This window comes from Hyperolius riggenbachi, chromosome 9 (assembly GCF_040937935.1).
Source record: "Hyperolius riggenbachi isolate aHypRig1 chromosome 9, aHypRig1.pri, whole genome shotgun sequence".
Classification (NCBI taxonomy): domain Eukaryota; kingdom Metazoa; phylum Chordata; class Amphibia; order Anura; family Hyperoliidae; genus Hyperolius; species Hyperolius riggenbachi.
The window spans coordinates 284,767,077-284,787,954 of record NC_090654.1 but is presented as its reverse complement, the minus strand read 5'-3'; the positions used below and the strand labels follow the sequence as shown (position 1 = coordinate 284,787,954).

Genomic DNA, 20,878 nt, shown 5'->3' with positions numbered 1-20,878 from the left:
GAGTGGCGATCAGTCACCCATACCAGTCTTTATGAGCGCATAGGGTGAACAATATTAAAGTGGATCCTAGGTGAACTTTTATTCATTGCATAATGGTGTTCCTTTTATATAGTTTATAGGGCATTCCTCAAGCCAAATACTTTTTTGTTTTTGTTTTAATACTCCAATTCCCTATAAACTAAACAAGCCTCGCCCACAGGTTTTCAGAGTGCCTTGGCATTTTCAGACAGTAGCAAAGGCTTACAGGAGCTCAGTCTGGGCAGGATGAGCAGGAGGGGTTACTAGCCAGAGATTTCAGAGGCAGAGGGGAGGAGGGGGAATTAGGTTTTCACAGGCTGAGGGCTGGAGATGCAGATCAGCTTGCCTGTGTGTAATGTGACAAGCAGAACATGGCTGCCCTCATTGTATCACAGGAAGAAATAATTATGTTGAAGGTGTTTGCAGCTAGATATGCTGTGTAAACTATCTAAGCTTTAGATAAGATATATAGACAAGTTACTTGTTATTTGTTATAGTTAGTTTTTCATCTCAGATCTGCTTCATCGCAGATCTGCTGAGCTTATTATAGTAAATTTAAGGTTTTTCAGGCACTGCAAAATTTGCAAAGAACTGTTCTTAAAGAGACTCCATAACAAAAATTGCATCCTGTTTTTTATCATCCTACAAGTTCCAAAAGCTATTCTAATGTGTTCTGGCTTACTGCAGCACGTTCTACTATCACCATCTCTGTAATAAATCAACGTATCTCTCTCTTGTCAGACTTGTCAGCCTGTGTCTGGAAGGCTGCCAAGTTCTTCAGTGTTGTGGTTCTGTGATGCATCTCCCCCCTCCAGGCCCCTCTCTGCACACTGCCTGTGTATTATTTAGATTAGGGCAGCTTCTCTCTTCTCTCTTATCTTTTACAAGCTGGATAAATCCTCCTCTGAGTTGGCTGGGCTTTCACATACTGAGGAATTACATACAGGCAGAGCTGTCTGCACTCTGCAGGAAGAAACAGCCTGACACTTCAGTGGAAGATAGCTGCAGGGGGAAAGAAACACACAAATGATCTCTTGAGATTCAAAAGGAAGGGTGTATACAGCCTGCTTGTGTATGAATGTATTTTCTATGTGTGGACATACTGTACATCAACCTACTTCCTGTTTTGGTGGCATTTTGTTTGTTTATAAACAAACTTTTTAAAACTGTTTTTAACCACTTTTAATGTGGCGGGGAGCGGCGAAATTGTGACAGAGGGGTATAGGAGATGTCCCCTAACGCACTGGTATGTTTACTTTTGTGCGATTTTAACAATACAGATTCTCTTTAACCAGCTGGGCGGTATGGACGAGCTCAGCTCGTCCAGTACCGCCGGAGCCTGCCGCTCAGGCCCTGCTGGGCCGATTTGCGCCAAATAAAGTGCAGCACACGCAGCCGGCACTTTGCCAGCCGCGTGTGCTGCCCGATCGCCGCCGCTCTGCGGCGATTCGCCGCGAGCAGCGGCGAAAGAGGGTCCCCCCAGCCGCCTGAGCCCTGCGCAGCCGGAACAAAAAGTTCCGGCCAGCGCTAAGGGCTGGATCGGAGGCGTCTGACGTCAGCTGACGTCCATGACGTCACTCCGCTCGTCGCTATGGCGACGGTGTAAGCAAAACAAGGAAGGCCGCTCATTGCGGCCTTCCTTGTTTATTCTGGGCGCCGGAGGCGATCGGAAGAACGCCTCCGGAGCGCCCTCTAGTGGGCTTTCATGCAGCCAACTTTCAGTTGGCTGCATGAAATAGTTTTTTTTTTATTTAAAAAAAAACCCTCCCGCAGCCTCCCTGGCGATCTTATCAGAACGCCAGGGTGGTTAAATAGTCATAACCGACCTTCCGGACTTCACGGCTGTGTTGATGGCCTTCTCAGCTTGATTGAAGCCTTCTGCTGAGCCTGGGGGAGCACAATGCACAGATACACAGTGAGCACAGGGAGGAGAAGAACAATGTCATTAACCACAAGTTTATAGTCAGGAACAGGCCGAGGCTTACCAATAGCAATGGAGGTAATCTGAGTGTTCTGTTCCGCTGCCAGATCCTCCACCCGACCGCTGGCATCGTACCCGGGGACGGAGCACATGAGAATCGGGGCATTTGGTTTCACCTGTGGGAATAAATTGTAATGCAAATTACTCATGTATATTGTGCAGCTGGCTAGCTAAGCTCCCTGCATTTTGATTTAATCCACTGCCATTTCTAAGATTTAAAGGCCACCTGCCATTGTATACGAACTACTGTCAGGTTACGGTAATTTGATCAAACCAGAGGTAATGACAGCAGTGTGGCGCCTAGTCACATGATCACTGTTATCTAGCGATAATGGGCAGATTCGACCAAGAGACAAATCTCTCTCTAATCGAATCCGATTAGACAGATCTGTCAGCTGCCCACACACCACAGGCCAATTCCCAATTTCATGCTGAAATCGATTAGGAATTGGCCTTATGCGCTGCATCCGCCTCGCCGCCCCTAATGAAAAGTGTCCCCCGGTCCCCAGTGTAAAATACACATTACCTGTCCACGGCCTCCGCTTGTCCCTCTGCTGCTCCGGGCGCATCCCGCTGTACATACACACGTACGCCCCTAGTGGTTTACTGGTAAGGATGCACGTGTGTGACGTCAAACGCATGTCCTTACTAGGAAACCACGAGGGGCGTACGTGTGTTCATGCTTGTGCAGTGTGGCCGCGCGCAATCATCGACAAACTCAAAGATTGCTTAAACGCTCTGGGTGCCAGGATTATTTCCGGATTTAAAGAGTAACTGTCAGGCTGCAAAAGCTAATTTAAACCTCTATTCTCCTGTGTTAAACAGTTTAGAAGATAGCCAAAAAGGCAATACTGAAGTTAAAAATCTCTATTACTTTTAATGTGTGCTTATCAGCAAAGCTGTTAGACCCAAGCTCTCAAAAGGACAAAAGGCCGCATACCATACTGCAAAGCATTCTGGGGCTGCTTGGGTCCTCCCCTTGGCTGCTAGTGAGAAAGTACAGGCTCATGTTACAACAGCATAGCACTGATAAATCTCTGGGCAGAGTACACTGCAGGAGTCCGCTATGGTTCCTAGCCACATGGTTAATCAATATTCACTGCAGAGTAGTGTTATTCATTAGGGATCTTTTGTGTGAGTGAATCATCAGGAAGCAGGCAGGACATGACGACACATTTGGCTTCATAGGAGACAGACAAACATGGAACCTGCCATGAGCTGTCAGGAGCATCATTCTCTGCAAATACTATATACAAATTCTGTGAAGTACAAATGTGGACAGTGAAATGCATATGTAATTTAAGTACAGCCAATCTTTAGCTACTGATATATGTGTTTTTTTTTCTCTGAGACCCTATACCTAACAGCTCCTCTTTAATGGTCTTAAAGCGGTGCAATTTTTAAGCAAGCTTTCAGACCCTAAAACAGGGGTGCCCACACTTTTTCGGCTCGCGAGCTACTTTAAAATTCGCCGAGGCCAGGAGATCTACCAACGTTTTAAATGCACCCCCCCCCCGAAAGGTAGTTAGGCATAGGTCCCCTCAGTACAGGTTAGCTAGGCATAGGTCCCTTCAGTACAGGTTAGCTAGGCATAGGTCCCTTCAGTACAGGTTAGCTAGGCATAGGTCCCTTCAGTACAGGTTAGCTAGGCATAGGTCCCTTCAGTACAGGTTAGCTAGGCATAGGTCCCTTCAGTACAGGTTAGCTAGGCATAGGTCCCCTCAGTACAGGTTAGCTAGGCATAGGTCCTCTCAGTACAGGTCAGCTAGGCACAGGTCCCCTCAGTACAGGTTAGCTAGGCATAGGTCCCCTCAGTACAGGTTAGCTAGGCATAGGTCCCCTCAGTACAGGTTAGCTAGGCATAGGTCCCCTCAGTACAGGTTAGCTAGGCGTAGGTCCCCTCAGTACAGGTTAGCTAGGCGTAGGTCCCCTCAGTACAGGTCAGCTAGGCGTAGGTCCCCTCAGTACAGGTTAGCTAGGCGTAGGTCCCCTCAGTACAGGTCAGCTAGGCGTAGGTCCCCTCAGTACAGGTTAGCTAGGCGTAGGTCCCCTCAGTACAGGTTAGCTAGGCGTAGGTCCCCTCAGTACAGGTTAGCTAGGCGTAGGTCCCATCAGTACAGGTTAGCTAGGTGTAGGTCCCTTCAGTACAGGTTAGCTAGGTATAGGTCCCCTCAGTACAGGTTAGCTAGGCATAGGTCCCTCAGTACAGGTTAGCTAGGCATAGGTCCCCTCAGTACAGGTTAGCTAGGCATAGGTCCCCTCAGTACAGGTTAGCTAGGTATAGGTCCCATCAGTACAGGTTAGCTAGGTATAGGTCCCCTCAGTACAGGTTAGCTAGGCATAGGTCCCTCAGTACAGGTTAGCTAGGCATAGGTCCCCTCAGTACAGGTTAGCTAGGCATAGGTCCCCTCAGTACAGGTTAGCTAGGCATAGGTCCCCTCAGTACAGGTTAGCTAGGCATAGGTCCCCTCAGTACAGGTTAGCTAGGCATAGGTCCCCTCAGTACAGGTTAGCTAGGCATAGGTCCCCTCAGTACAGGTTAGCTAGGCATAGGTCCCCTCAGTACAGGTTAGCTAGGCATAGGTCCCCTCAGTACAGGTTAGCTAGGCATAGGTCCCCTCAGTACAGGTTAGCTAGGCATAGGTCCCCTCAGTACAGGTTAGCTAGGCATAGGTCCCCTCAGTACAGGTTAGCTAGGCATAGGTCCCCTCAGTACAGGTTAGCTAGGCGTAGGTCCCCTCAGTACAGGTTAGCTAGGCGTAGGTCCCCTCAGTACAGGTTAGCTAGGTATAGGGCGGGCACACTTACCTCCCTTCAACTGTGGAGTCTGCGGGCTTGTCATCTCCCCATACAGGCCATGTGCAGCAGCGATGCGGGCAGCCATGACACCTCGTGCGCGCAGCCAACTTCACGGCGGAGATCACATCACCAGGCGGCTGAGGGAGCGCTCTGGCGGGCAGCGTGAGAGGAGGCGGAAGTGTTGCCTCCAGCACCGCCCCCAGCCATGACACTGCCGCCCTTAGCCTCTCAGCCGCGCCTCTCTCCTCTCCTGATTGGACACATCAGCGGCCAGCAGCAGAATCTGATAGGACGCGGCCAAGTGGCCGCGTCCTACAGCTGCTGGCCACAAAAGTCAATGGGATGCGGCCTGATCTACCAATCAGGCGGTCGCGATCTACCGGTAGATCGCGATCGACCTATTGGGCAGCCCTGCCCTAAAACAAGGAATACAATTATGCTGCTAGAGAGATCTGCAGCAGCTCAGCACTTCACCTCCCTGGGATCCAGCGCTGCAGTTCCCCCTGCGTCCTCCGGGTGGCGATGTAACACTAATGAAATTGCCGTCTGTCATCATAACAAACCACGATCTCAGCAGAGCCTCCGAGGGCAGGAAGGAGAATGGCATTCTCGTGTCTGGACCCAGAGGAAGGTGAGTGACAACGCCCGCTGTGTATAAGGCTCTGCATAGACCTCCCGGCGGCTACCACTGACTCTGGGGTACCATCAGGGAGGTTTAAGGGTCCCAGGGGTGTACACAGATCAGGAAAGCCTTTGGCACCCTCCAGAGGCTCAGTGTTCTCCCTAGAATTTTTTTCCAGCCGGGTGGCATGAAAAAGTAGCCGGGTGGCATGAAAAAGTAGCCGGGTGGGGCGAGATGAGAGAATGCAGGGCCGGTGCTTCTGTGAGCAAATCTGCTTAAAGTATAGCAGGAGGTGAGCTGAAGACAGCCGGGTGCTCAACAAAACTAGCCGGGTGGAGCAACCGGCTAAAAAAAGAGCCTGGGGAGAACACTGAGGCTTCCCTATCTTTGCTTTATCTTGACTTCAGGTTGACCTTTAAGGGATGACTTGGTTATCACAACCTCATTACCTCGGTGTCCACAATGTGTGCCAGATCTAATGGCTGGTCGATGACGGACATGAAGGATTCTCCCAGGATGTTGGAGACAAAGATATGCGCCATGGCCAGCATACGGTCTGGTCGGAAGGCTTGGATCAGGAGCAAGCGGTGGACAGACTGACCGATGGGAGCTGGAAGGCAAGGAGATGAGGGTTACTTACATTACGATAGACTTTCCTCTTTAGTACCCCTGCTTAGAAAGCCCTCACCTGCTCTCATAAGCCCATTCTACCTCAAACCCGGCTCCATACAGAACCCCTGCTCTCACTAAATTACTATCGTCCCAGTATTGTAGATGGGCTGCAATGGGAGTGTGCACACTGGAGGATATAGCAGTTAATGGGGTCCTCATCACATTTGAAAATATGAGCAGAGAACTGGATTCTACCGCTTCTTGCATTAGACTCCCCTCAGCAGTGGTAGATGGCGTATCTTAAAGTACCCTCTGATGGGTGTCTTATGGACACAGGGTCAGTCGAGCTTAATCTCAGTATTCTACTCTTATACACTAGACTAGTTGAAGAACCGGCATTGCCCTGGTATGCATTTGGTTGTTGGGTCCGGCCACTTTTTCCAACCTTAACAGTAACTCAATAACCAGGTTTGTGAGCTTTGGGGTGCGTGGCATCAATGTGAGAATGTAAGCAGTTTAAATTTCACATTGAAATCAAACAAATCTGATTGGCCATTTGTGGCTCTGATCACTTTTCTGAATTTGAACCCCCAGTCATCCAGTGCCTACTGTAACAGGCTTGATGCCTCTGACTTAACAGTGGACGAATGGAAGCAATGTAAATATTGTACCTAATGCTTGTTTGTTTCTAAGTCAATAATAATATTCCCCTTGAAAATCATTAGGTGAATTTTGATTGGCTGTTTTAGGCTCCAACCCACTTTCCTGTATATTAATCCCAGTCATCCAGTGCCTAATTGAACCCTGCTATTAACCGAGTAAGAATGGCTGCAGTTTACATTTTCCTGTGTAAATTGAATGGCTGAAGTTTGATCGGCTGTTTAAAGCTCCACCCCCAAAACAATGCCAATCTCCCAACACTTACTGGCAGGCTTCTCTTCGCTCCACAGGTATGGCACGGTCTGCTCCGGAGAGCTGCTCTCCAGCCAGATGCAGAATTGCTGTAAACAAAGCAAACCATTAGTCTTCAAATATATATTAGCAGTGTTAGGGCGACACATTGAGTAGATTAAAATAAAATAGAGAAAGGAGCAACTTAAAGAGACTCTGAAGCGAAAATAAATCTCGCTTCAGAGCTCATAGTTAGCAGGGGCACGTGTGTAAATGGTGGTCCCTTCAACCCCAACCCCCCCCCCCCCCCCCTGCAAAATCAACGACCAACTTGGTCGTAAATTTTACTCTTCCTGGAGGCAGGGCTAACTGCTGCAGCCCTGCCTCTCAGCGCATCTATCAGACGAGCATCGCCACCTCTCCCCCGCCCCTCTCAGTGAAGGAAGACTGAGTGGGGCGGGGGAGAGGCGGAGGTACGCGTCTGATAGACGCGCGGGAGGCAGGGCTGCAGCGGTTAGCCCTGCCCCAATGCGGAAGCGCTCCCCCGCTGCACGGAGGGGATTTGGGGGATCAGGGACCCCCGTTAAGCCGCGGGATAGCGGCGTTTTAGCAGGGGCACACATGCCCCTGCTATCTATGAGGTCTGAAGCGAGATTTACTCTCGTTTTAGACGCTCTTTAAAGTGAACCGAGAACCGCCACCATTTTTCTCCTTAAATTAAATGAGTGCGTCATTTCTCCCATATAGGGTGCTGCTCTTTTATATATAAAAAAAAAAAAAAAAAAAAAAAAAAAAAAAACTAAACGGGAATAAATCGCTCATTTTTTATCAATCGGAACAGGATTTACGATTTCTTCTCTATTGGATCGTTTTGATCAAACTGGAAAATTGATGGTTTAAAGGGGCACTATGGCGAAAAATTGTAAAATTTAAAATATGTGCAAACAAAGAAATAAGTCACTTACAGTAGGGGTAGTAGAAATCTGACAGAAGCGACAAGTTTTGGACTAGTCCATCTCTTCATGGGGGGATTCTCAGGGATCTATTTATTGTCAAAAGCACTTAGTGAATGGCAGTTGCTCTGTCCAACTGCCAAAAAACTGTGTAGCGAGCAGGGAAGCTGGCCAGCATCATTGTTTAAATCCTTTTTAGGGAATATCTTTATAAAGAATAAAAGCCTTGCTGAGAATCTCCCATGAAGAGATGGATTAGTCCAAAACCTGTCGGTACTGTCAGATTTCTACTACCTGCTGTAAATGACAGCAACATAGGAGAAAATGTATGGCTCATTTTACTCTGGAAAAAAACGTACTTTGTCTAGGTTTACACATATTTAACATTTTACACATGTTTTGCCATAGTGCACCTAAGGTGCCCAGGAACTGTACAATCTCCCGAACGATCCGATCGGCGATCAATCGGAAACATTTGGTTACACAAACTGGGACCAAAAATATAATCCAATCCAATCAGCAATTGATGCATTGAATATTTTTTGACGATTGTCAAAGAATCGTCTGACCAATTCGGTCGATAGGCACATTTCATTTCCACATGTGATCTGCAGCGGGGAAACTTACATCATCTGCTTCCACCTTGCTTATGAGGTCCCGGAAGGCGGGCAGGTTGGCGAGCCGCACCATGGCCTCCACCTGCTCTTCTGTCAGGCCGCTGATTTTGGGAATGATGGAGGAGCCGAGAACGATCTCCTTCCCTCTCAGGAAATGCTGGAACTCCTGGTCATAGGTTGGTTCCCTAAATAATACAAAAAATAAATAAATAAATTAAAAACCATTATACAACAAAAGATCTAAACAGACAACATCTCAAGCTGGCCAACTATAAAATGCCCATTATCTTTACTTGAACTCTCTTTTCCTACTTAATAGGCAAGTGTCTCTGCGTCCCACGTCCCTGTGTGTTTTTTGTTGTTGTGCGCATGTGCAGTGACGCAGAGACACTGCCGAGAGCTGGGGGAGGGGGGGGGGGGATGACACGCAGCAGGGGAGGACTGGGCTAGAAAGGGGAGGGTGTGCTGGCCATGGGGAGAGAGAGAGCAGTGCGGGGAGTGGCGGCCAAAGGCTAGCTCCCGTTTTTAAACGGGCCTTAGGCCTAATCTTTATAATAAGCACGTACCCGCCCCCTACACCCCATTAATTCCCAGCCAAGCAGAAATCATAGTGTGAATGTTACCAGCCCTGTGTGCCAGTCAACCTCTACTGCATTTTTCAGTTGTGATATCCTAACATCTAGTAGATACAATTAAATGTAACTATTCAGCGTGTGATAAATTTACTCAGACGTCATGAAAAGTAAACAGAAAAAAGCAAAACATTTATCTGGCTGAGGAAAACCTGCTGATAAGGTTTTAGTGCTTTAAAAGTTCAAAAGGTAATTACTTGTGTTTGTTTTGCAGCAGATTTTACTTTGGACTGTCATGGCTGAAGTTTAGAATTATGTCTTACAAATTGAGAGGTTAAACTGATACTCGTTCTGAAGAAAACAAGGCAGAAACGTTACCCAATGGTTCCTTTTAGTTTAATCCTGGCCAGCAGCATGGCGAAGGTGATGTGGTCCTGGTGTAGCATTCCACGGGCCACCCTGTTGAACGCCACCTACGAAGCAGAGGATGGAGAAGTTACTTATCCAGCACAACATTTATTTCTTTATCAAAGATCTACCATAGAAAGAAAACAGCGCCAGAGCAGACCAATATATTTTGAGCGCGTTTCTTTGAGGGGATTCTGCTGTAATGGGAACTGCAATGTGGGTAAATCATAAAATCCTACAGAAATGTAAAAATTGCCAAACATAAAATAAAAATGAAAAAAAAAAAGGTAACTTTCAGGCAGCAAAATAAATCAAGATAAACAGCCTGGTTATTAATATGTGTACACATTTATCTCATGCCACGTCCCTTGAAAGGGACTCCGAGCACCTCTCATGGGCATGCCTTTAAGCCAGACGACGTCCAACAAAGTCGTGCTATGACCCCTCTGGAGGAGCCTCTTGCAATGGCCATGCGTGTCACTTCCTCTTCCTGCTTCATTCAGAGAAGACAGGGGTGACCCGGAAGTTATAACATAGCCAAGACGGCAGCCGCAATTTTTAAATTGAAATCGGACGAAAACGATTTGGTGTAGAAGGACAACTCAGGCATCAAATGAAAGAGGAGAGCACAAGCTACAGAAAGGTGTGCATCTCTAAGTACTTTGCAGTTACTGGTCAGAGTCTTAAAGGCATGCCCATGAGAGGTGCTCGGAGTCCCTTTAAGGTGGCCACCAAGATACAATTTGCGGATCGTTTACGAACGATTCTTCATATGAATGATTGGAAATTACTGTTTGGGACCACTAATGAACAAATATTTCCTAACCAATCTGATCAGATTTTTATATTGAATTTTGGATCAATTTCATTAATCTGATTGGTTAGGCGAGTTGTCCATTGGTGGTCCCAAACAATCATTTCCGATCATTCATACAAAGAATCGTTCGGAAAATTGTATCATTAACCACTTCAGGACCAAACCAATTTTCACAATTCTGCTATGTCTTTGTTTAAGTTGATAGATCTTGGGCAATTTTTAGTCTACCCAAACATTTAGTCTTGTTTATTTTCAGGACAAATGGGGCTCTCTTTTGATATTTAATTATAGTAAATATAGAATTTGCTTGTGTTTTTAAGAGATAATAGGCTTAAAAAAAATTGAAAAAAAAAATGAATTTTCTGAATTTTTCAACCAAAAATATGTAAATATTTCAAACTGCAGCAGTTAAACTTTCAGAAACTGATTATTCCACATGTTTTCTATGCATCGCTAAAAATAGGATTTTAAGATTATGCAATCCTAGTGATCATGAGCCAATCAAAATCGCTCCTCATTCATTCCAGAAGGTGGCAGCTGTCAAAGTGCGCAAGAATGCTGGAGTAAAAATCTACAATGTGTCAGAAAGTAGCATTCATAGACAGGACTGTTTCTGTATGCTGGATGTGTTGGACACAGTCCTCCATAGTAATGCCCACAGTGAGAACTGCACAATTGTAATTAACTTTGACAGTTGTCCTCTAAGTTTGCGGTTATCAAGCACTGAAATGATAAGTCATGAGCTGGTCATACCTGGAAGAGGTCTTTGGTGATGACCAAGAGGCGCTGTGTGTGATCGGTGATGCCGCGGAGATTGGCGTTCTCATACAGCACCGTGTGGTAAATGTCCAGGAAGAACTGCAGGGAATACTGGTACAGGAAGTGGATCTACAGAAAGACAAAACCACAAAGCAAATAATAAATAGATAAATCAAACAAAGAATATAAATAAAAAGATACCCAGGGCCAGTTCTAGCTACATGGGGCCCTGGGGCAACAGTCATTTTGGGGGCCCCCCTTCCATCCAAATCAACCCCAGGGCCCCTGAGCTGGCTGCCAGGCCCGATCCAACCCACCCCCACCTTCCTGTCACACAATATCATTGGGTGACCAGACTGTCTCCTAAAAAGCATTTTTGGGGTTCCCATTATCTATCTCCTTTTCCGAAACGGAGTAAACACAGAATCCCCACTGGCGTGGGTCACCATAGCTAGAGGGGAGGAGGGGCATCTTGGGGGGCCTCACAGGATCTGGGACAATTGCACATTTTGCCTCTATGGAAGCGCCGGCCCTGAAGGTACCCCCCCCAACCCTCCTGCCCCGGGCCAACCAAGGCTGCTTTTACGGGCAAATTGGTGATAATCAGCCCAGGGTTTGTGGCCAGCAAGGATGCCGATTGGTTGAGTTTGTACTTAAGACTTAAAAAAGCACATTGATTAACATGTGACTTTTGTACAGCCAGTTTAAAGGGGAACTGAAGTAAGAGGTATACGGAGGCTGACATATTTATTTCCTTTTAATCAATACCAGTTGCCTGGCAGCCCTGCTGGTCTATTTCTCTGCAGTAGTATCTGAACAACACCAGAAACAAGCATGCAGCTAGTCTTGTCAGATCTGACTTTAAAGTCAAACACCTAATCTGCTGCATGCTTGTTCAGGGCTATGGCTAATAGTATATTAGAGGCAGAGAATCAGCAGGCCTGCCAGGCAACTGGAATTGCTTAAAAAGAAATTAACATGGCAGCCTCCATATACCTCTCGCTTCAGTTGTCCTTTAAATTGGATCCATCATTTAAATTTCAAGTCTGAATGTATAGATTCACACATTCTTTTTTCCAAGATGCATTAAAGTACTGTGAGGGATCTTTGGCAATCATTTCAAGGGGTGTCCAGCTCCCCCCCCCCCCTCCCCCAGACAACTCCGTGTGCCACCACGGTCCATCATTACTAATCTGATAAAATTATATTGAATGGTACCACTTTGTCCAAGAAGACAACTGCAGGTAGAAGCGGCAAGCCGGATGCAGAAAGTCTGATGAAGCAGGGGTGCTCCTCTAAAACTTGTTGCAAAATAAACCTTTTATCCACCAGTCTGGGTAATACCGCACTGCCTGGCTGACTGCCTCCCACATTCATTGCTGGGGAAGTAACCCGTACTGGCCGGGTACACTCTCCACCCAGTGTCATTCCATCTAGCTACACTGGGTTAGAGAAAGGAATCTCTCCAGTGATTTCTCCAATCCTTCACTGAGGACATCACTTTAGTCCCCTCCCCTAGTGGGAAAAATGCACAACACAGCTGGAGAACCTCCCCTGGGTACCCCAGCATTAAAGAGAACCTGATGAGCTTAGGCTCAAAACAGAATTTGGACTTACCTGGGGCTTCCTCCAGCCCCCTGTAGCCTGTGAGGTCCCCGGCAGCGCCCTGGCCCCTCTCCTGGTCCCGCCAGCGGCTCCGTTAATAGGAGACTTGATGGCCGGTAATAGGAGACGCGTCATGATGGCCGGTGTGAAAGTCCTGCTTGCGCGTTTTTCTAAGTCTGAGGGCCCGTTTCCACTTGTGCGGTGCAAATCGCCACGGGAAAGAAAAAAATCGAATTTCGCATGCGGGTGTATGCGAATTCGCATGAAAATTCGCATGGATGACGCTGTATGCGAATTTAACCATGGCAGTGCCGGTGTGCTTTTCCATTGATTACCATGCGAATTCGCATGAAAATTCGCATACCAAAGCCGCAGGCGATTTCCCTATTAAATACATTAGCGGCGATTTGCATGCATTCCACACACAGGCGAATTCTGAGGGCTCTGCCGTGCAGAAAAATCCTGCACAGAAAAACGCTCAGGAAAACTGTGGAAACAGGCCCATCCACTTGTATTGGCTGTGCAAATCTGCATGCAGGAAACGCATGCAGATTCGCGATAGTGGAAACGGGCCCTGAACTGTGCATCTGCAGGACTCACAGGGACATGCACGGGGGGGGGGGCTTCAAGCCGAAGTCACAATTAATGGAGCCACCAGGCAAGTCCAAATTCCGTTTTGACCCTGTGCTCATGGTCCCTATATTCCACAGACGAGACATCATTTGAGCCTTGTTTGGTTACTCTTCAATCACAGTGTGCGCTCCTATTTACTTTGTCTTTTCAACTAGTACTGTATCCATACAAGCAGCGGCACATGAGATTCTCAAAGCATCCTGTCGATGGCTCGTTCATCGCTTGCTAACAGTTAGTCAGTCTCACTGCTACTACTCCCCATTCTCAGCAAAGCTGCAGACTTCACCCTCACGTCTTTGCCGAGCCTTCCGTAAGGAAAACACCTACGCTTAGCTAGGAGATGTATGTATAACCTTACAGAACGGGCTACTCACCTGCTTGAGAGACTCCATAGTGAAGTAGATGCTGCTACAGGCGGTGGACAGGGGAAGGTATTGCTGGGACACAGTTTCCACTTCCTGCATGACGATGTCCGTTTCTTCCACTTTTCTCGTGACCTCCGCTGCCTCTTTCTTTAGGTTTTCCAGGGTGGTGATGATGGTGTCGTCATCCAGTATGCGACCCTTTACCTCATTCAGGGCCTGAAGCAGAGACTTCTCCAGCTGTCTCAGGCGGAGCTGGAACTCACCTAGAAAATAAAGACAGGTTTCATGTAAGAAAGGTTTTGGTGGTTCATGTGATAGATTTGCATGCCTGCTTAGCTTAGGGGTGTGATACGTTAGTGACATGCCTGTCTTTATGTAGGAATATATGGGATTAATGTTCACGTATATATGTTAAATGTGTATTCTCTGTCCAGTACTGGATGAGTTAATTTGGTTTAACACAGCAACTGGAGACGTTGCTGTATTTTGTCTGTCCTTGTGCAGAGTAAGAACAATGAATTACTGTGCAATAAAGTTACATTTCTTACATTTGTAAAGCAACATGTTCTTCTTGCCCTTGGGTAGAAGAAAAACATGTTTTGTTCACGCGCTTGATTGGCAACATGTGGTCTTTCTGCGCCTGCGCGGAATAAGATCATGTTGTGATCATGCGCTGGGACAGCAGCAGTAACGTGTTCTTTCTGCACTTGCGCGGAATAGAAACATGTTCTGATTAGCTGCTTATGCGCTTGCGCGGTTATGACGATTCTGTCCGTTAAAGGCAGGGGGAAGACACTGACTGAGATCTTTCCAGATGATCAGCAGATGTGCTGTTCGTGTATGTTACAGGTGTCTCCCCTTCGAGGTCGCTGAGATCCCCCGATTCTCCCTGGGTGATGTCTACAACAGCTTGGTAACGTGTTGATGCATACTTCTAATTACTCAAACTAACTATGATTCTGCAGGCTTAGATAATATTGTAACAGGATTGTAGAACTAAAATTATTTCTTTGAGTTGAATATACATGTTTTGCAGCAATTTTGGTTTATTCCCATCTTTGAATGGTGAGCGAAGTTAGAGGGTTTAAAAACCCTATTTAGTTAGGCAAAACAAGGGGTAGCTGTAAGTATATAACTTTATACTCACAAGAGAGGGTTGCAGATCCCCGCAACTACCGTATAAGCCTGTGGGAAATAAACCGTCCCCGCTCAGCTATCACAGTCCTGCCGGCGACTGGATGGTCGCTCTGCTAGATGTAGTTTTGGGTAAAACTATTATCTCCAAAAGGAGGTTTGACTGGAAATTTGTGGGGGGGATGGAGGCACCCAGAATAGTAGAATAATAGTTTGCTATTAGTATAAAAAATAAAAAAGGTGTGTTCTTGCATCTCTGGAAGATAGGATACCAGTTCAACTGGAATTTTTCTTAAATTCAAAATACGTTAGACAACGCATTTCACAGGTACTAGCTTGCTTCCTCAGTACACTGTGCCTTGTAACATTGTGCATAGGCGCATCTGACAGGCTATCCCTCCAGACAATAGCATGTATGGGGCCTTTGCTTTTAAATTACTAAAGTCAGCACAAAATTACGCTGGGATTTAACAAAATAAGTTGAATGTCCAAACTGTAATTACCTAAAGCTGTAATTGAGATAATGTACGTAAAATTTCACATAATGGTAATTAGCACATTACGATCCTCACTAGTTCTGATTAATGGTTTATAACTTGGCACTTAATTTTTAGAGTATAATGGCAATATCTGTCCACATGTGTGAGGACAATGTCACCAATATAGTAGCAGAGCCCATAGCCCACATACACCAGATAAAAGTCTATGAACTGAAGCACTGACACACCTTGGAGTTTAAGGAGATCTGAACGTTTCTCATCCACATCGGGCCTTTCTGCTTTTAGGACTTCATTCAGACACTGGCTCTGCAGACTGCTGCGAGTCACCGTGAAGTTGACAAACGTCACTCGTGAGCAGAGATCTGGTGGGAACTCCACCTTGAGGAAGGGAAAAAAAACGGAAAAAATAAAATAAAAAGTAAGGTGCCACTCAATACTTCCATCTCCCAGAAACAAGGGAAGGAAAAAGAAACCACAAAAACATATGTTGCCACTTAATACTTCATCTCCCAGAAGCCAAACCCTGAACGTTACGTACTGTTGGATCTCTTGTGGAGAGGAAAATCACAAAGGATGGGGACAAATCAATGTCCTGGTCTCCCAGCGTGATGAGCACTCTGCCACCAGTTCTGCGGACCTCACGGTTCAGGACAGGGTTGAGAATGGGATCGTAGCTTTCCACATCCTAAGAAAGAGACCGCAACGAGTTAATACCAGAGGGTGAATACCGCCACAACACAAAGCAGACTATGGAAAAATCTGGACTGAGGCTAGGAGGAGAAACTCACCTGGACCAGAAGAGGGTTACCGAAACGCAGAGCACTCTCCAGGTTTTTCCTGAAGGCATCATCCAGGAAGCTGGTGCGGGTGATCTTGCGATCCTTGTATTCATTCATGATGAATTCTGTGGCCTGACCTGATGGGTCGATGATCAGTGGATACCTGCACAGAGACACAGATGTTCATGGTGCATAAAGTAGAGCTCCAGTAAGGATGAGCCAGCAGTTTCAGGAAAAGGGAAACTGTACCTGCCTGTGTGTGAGGGAGTTGGGGCAGGGATCTTGCTGCTGCGCTCCATTGCTGCTCTCTATCTTCCTGACACTTACACTTTCACAGAGAAAGTTCCAGCTGTGAAGGCGGAAGTGTCAGGATGGCTAGCAGTGGCTAGAGGTGGTGGGGCAGGCAAGTTAACTCTCTCTGCCCCAGCCCCCTGCTCACACACAGGAGGGTACAGTTTTCACTTTTTGCCAAACTGCACCTGCTCATCCCAAAAGAAATGGCAGTGGTTTCCTGCGACTGAGTCTGCTTTTGGCAGACAGCAGCTGACTACCCATAATAGGGAATCACACGTATTGTGCGATAAAAGCAGCCGTGTCTGCCTTTTTCCCTGCAGCGGAAAACTGCACATTGCGCCCAATGCATTGAACTGGGAAGCATTATGTGCATTGTCAAATTAGGAAAACCCCTGCGGTTTTAAGCCAGTGTGACCCCTTCCTAAAGGACTTTATCAAGAGTGTTTAGAAATAGAGCACCTACCTGTTGAATCGTTTCAGCATGATGGCGTTCTCAGTGCAGAGGTCATCCGCTGGTAAGGAGCTGGCCTGCCAGCGAAGTCTCTCGTCTGCATTGGACAGATATTCTGTTCTGGCAATGTCAGTGCGGAACTGCAAATCAATCAGAAAGAAACGGGTGAAACCTCCAAAACAATAAAACAAACTGGACAAAGCCGGATGTGCAGTTCGAGCCAAAATAGCGTTAGAGTTGGACACTGAAAGCAGCTTTATTTTGAATTTTAATTAAAGCACAGGTGTGGAACTCCAGGCCTGGAGGGCCGGATCCATGCCGGTGTTTAGGATGGACTGGGATGGAGAGGAAGGTGTCCTACCTGATGGACCACTCCTTCCCTGATTCAGACCCATCAATTCATTAGAACTGTGTCAAAAATGTGAGAATCTCAGTCCTCAAAGGACCGGTTTGAGCACCCTGGATTAAAGCAACCCTATATTGCATTTGCCAGAACAGTGCTTCCAGGAACACTGCTCCCTTGACCAGCCTGCCTCTCTATAACACAAACCACCAAGAGCTTCGTGCATATGTAGCAAGTTAGGAGCCATAATACAAGACATGATCATGACTAGCAAATCAGAGACTTGCGTAGCTATCACCTGACCAAACTGATCACGTTTCTTCACGAGCTCTCCTAGACAGGATTTCACCTCCACAGATGAGGAGAGGAAACTCTACATCCTACTGGGGGGGGGGGTTGGGGGAGGAAACAACCGTGCAAATAGCTGTCCGATATGTCACAGCCTGCCACCAACTGAGAGGAACATAATACCACATGGACTGTATTCCCCCAATGCCCCCCTATGGACTGTATATCCCAGCCCCCCATAGTGTCCCTTACATCCTCCACACACCTATGGACTATATACCCCAACCCCCTAGACCCTTCCCTTATTCTCACAACCCCCTCCCCATGTTAATGCTTTGGTTTGCTTTGGCAATGCTCAATGTATTTGGTCCTGCCAATAAAGCTTTTTTGGTTTTGGACAGGACATCATACAAAACCAAAATGAAGTTCAGTTGGGGTTGAACTTTGAATCGTCCTACTCCTTTCCGAACCTACAGACTGAGCAGTAGAGTGGTAGATGACACGGCTCCCATTACCTGGATGTTGGCTTGCTGCAAGTGATGGGACCAGGTGGTGAACAGGTTCTGCCTCATCTGCTGGTCGAAGTAGCCGGCGTAGGCAATGAAGGCGGCCGACAGCAAGCAGTCTCCGGCAATGGTGGACATCTGGTTTTTGAAGGTCTCGCTGGTCTTCTCCCACCGCTCTCTCTCGGCCGACAGACTCTTCAGAAGGGCAGTGCTGCGGTTCACCTGGAAATTAGATCATGTGATCACCAATAGGGAAACCAGATCATGTGATCACCAATAGGGAAACCAGATCATGTGATCACCAATAGGGAAACCAGATCATGTGATCACCAATAGCGCTAACAGCTCTGTCTTCTGGCTCAAAGGATGTCCCAAACAACGACACATGATTACATATCTTAATTATTACATATCTATAATTCAATTCATTCAGCAGAGGCCAAAATATATCTTAATGTGCTATACTACTTCAACACACAATGCTACCTTGAGGGGTATTAAACCAGCGATGGAGAAATACAATTTTTTGTAAAATGGGGAAGCGTTCGAATCAAAGTAGTTTCTATTCCTTCCCCCAGTACTACCAGTTTTTTTTTACAAAAACGCAAAAAGCTTCTCAGAGACAGAAAGGGAGAGGAAATCCCGTCACTTGGAACACAGAGTGCAATAATTACTGTCCCCCTATTCTCAATATAACCCCTATACTATTGAAATGTAGAAAAATTAATATTTGGGCTTTAAAGCAAGATACAATAAGCCAACTCTACAGCTCTGTGCCGGAGGCGGAGAGAGCACAGCTGTGGGAGGGGCAAGCTGCAGCTCCATGCCTAAGATGGATAGATCACAGCTGTGGGAGGGGCAAGCTGCAGCTATGTGCTGGAGAGATCACAGCTGTGGGAGGGGCATGCTTCAGTTTCGTGCTGAAGGCGGAGAGAGCACACCTGTGGGAGGGGCAAGCTGCAGCTCCATGCCTAGGACAGAGATATCACAGCTGTGGGAGGGGCATGCTTCAGTTTTGTGCTGAAGGCGGAGAGAGCAAAGCAGTGGGAGGGACACACTGCAGCTCTGCATCGGAGGCAGAAAGAGCACAGCCGTGTAAATCAGATTCTGGCTTACACGCAAATTTAACTAAATGGCATGCGGCTTAGGATTGGGCCAATTAAAAGCACTTCCTGCTGCTTTTGATTGGTTTGAGTTCGAGCTGCATACAATTTGCATGCAAGGCACATTTTATCCGGCTCTCATTGACTGGTCACTACGATGGCTCATCTCACCTTCGCTTCCACAGCAGCCAGGTCAGCCTTGATGGCCTGAGCCTCGGAGATGAGCACTGCATACTCCTCCTTGTACCGGGCGATGCTGGCCTCCAGGTCACGGATCATCTGCTCCACCTCGTTGGCCTTGTCTTGGTTGTCTTTGGCATCATCTTCCAGTTTCTGAAGCTCGTTACGCAGCGGCTCCACGCGTTTCAACATATCGGCGTAGTTCAGCTGTTGTGTGCATACAACAATAAAAATGTGTTACGTTTGTAGCATGCAAATCCTTTAATTTCTTTGTGTACGGCTGGAGACAACATTTTAAAAACGCAGGTTATATACACTACAAACTTGGCCTTGTAATCTCATAAAGCGCACCTGAAGTGTGCTACAGCTTCATAATAAAACGTGAAGTACAGGAGTATTTCCTTCTAACACTCCTGTAAGGTTTAGTTCCCACTTGCTGCAACAACGTACCCATTGGGCATGTTTTTGCAGCCCCGAGAAACACAAGAAGTTGGTCTTAATGTTAAAATAAACCTGAAACAAAAAATACTTATTTTCCCTCCAGGTTCACTTTATAAATAGGACCCGCTCCCCAAACAAAAAAACAAACACAAAAAACACTGATCCATTTACCACAAAGTCCAAAACGGATACGTTTTTCCAGACAAATGGATGCATTCCGCCCATAGTTTCTTGAGGTGCAAAGCGCAGGGTAAAAAACAGCCATGGGAACCAGGCCTTGCTTCTCACCTTTGGGGTCCCCCTCAGGATTCTGCAAAGCTTTCTGTTCACAGCGTTGAGAGCTCACCAGGTTATGAGCGAGCTCTGAACCGCACATGCCCAGTGAAAGACAGCGCTTGTGCACATCTTTTTTCCATGCACAAGCGCTTCCTTTTATTGGGTATGGGGGGAATCGGAATATGGGTATGACCGCTTCAGATTAGCTTGTGCACAGCCACAGGAACTTCCATCCCGCAGCTTACTCCACTGCCAAGCCAGTCAAATATTAGGAGCACGGGAATGGGAGGGAGCCTAAAGACAACGAGCAGCATGACGGGTGATGGGGAATATTGAAACAATATATGCCATGGTGATGGTCAAGTAGATGAAAATAACTTCAAGTTGATGCAATTTTTTAAGCAAATGTATGCAGCTTGATAATCAACCAATCGAATCCTGCTGAGGTAAAATTCGATTGGTTCACTTTCAAGCTGCATACAAATTTGTATAAATTTGCATCAACTCGAAGTTATTTGCATCTACTTGACCATCACCAATATGCTAAATTTCTATTTTTGCTTCAGTGAAAAAAAACCCCAGAAACAAAACATATTTGATTCCTTGTATCCTTCAGCTAGGCCAGGATTATGGCAGAATAGCAGCACCATTTACCTGAGCAATGGCCCATTTCACCATCGGCCCGCAGGCCAGAGAGGCTCTGTTGACAATCTCGTAATTATAGCTGGGGTTTGACAAATAGTTTTTCTTCATCTTCTCACGGATGGCATCACTGCAGAGAGAAAGGAGAGATTAGTCCTAGATAAACAATCCAGGGTTATGGAAGAGACTTGTGTACTGACTGGCAAAACCTCTAGGGGGCAGTAATGAGAAGTAGGGGCAAAGCCAGCTAGTGCTAGGTGATAGAACTTTGTCTATTCTTCCCCAGCTC

General features: G+C 46.6%; 1 protein-coding gene across 1 annotated transcript in view; it reads right to left on the bottom strand.

The window, feature by feature from the left end:
* DYNC1H1 (dynein cytoplasmic 1 heavy chain 1) overlaps positions 1-20,878 on the bottom strand; it is a 148,790-nt gene that overhangs the window by 26,507 nt on the left and 101,405 nt on the right. The window contains exons 53-67 of the mRNA XM_068254710.1: positions 20,602-20,719; positions 19,222-19,437; positions 17,957-18,169; positions 16,823-16,950; positions 16,075-16,228; positions 15,825-15,971; positions 15,514-15,664; positions 13,662-13,915; positions 11,044-11,178; positions 9,444-9,538; positions 8,504-8,678; positions 6,958-7,033; positions 5,870-6,030; positions 2,004-2,115; positions 1,845-1,905 (exon numbers count right to left, since the gene is read on the bottom strand). Of these exons, the coding sequence (XP_068110811.1) occupies positions 1,845-1,905; positions 2,004-2,115; positions 5,870-6,030; positions 6,958-7,033; positions 8,504-8,678; positions 9,444-9,538; positions 11,044-11,178; positions 13,662-13,915; positions 15,514-15,664; positions 15,825-15,971; positions 16,075-16,228; positions 16,823-16,950; positions 17,957-18,169; positions 19,222-19,437; positions 20,602-20,719 (2,196 nt within the window). The remainder of the gene's footprint in view (positions 1-1,844; positions 1,906-2,003; positions 2,116-5,869; positions 6,031-6,957; positions 7,034-8,503; positions 8,679-9,443; positions 9,539-11,043; positions 11,179-13,661; positions 13,916-15,513; positions 15,665-15,824; positions 15,972-16,074; positions 16,229-16,822; positions 16,951-17,956; positions 18,170-19,221; positions 19,438-20,601; positions 20,720-20,878) is intronic.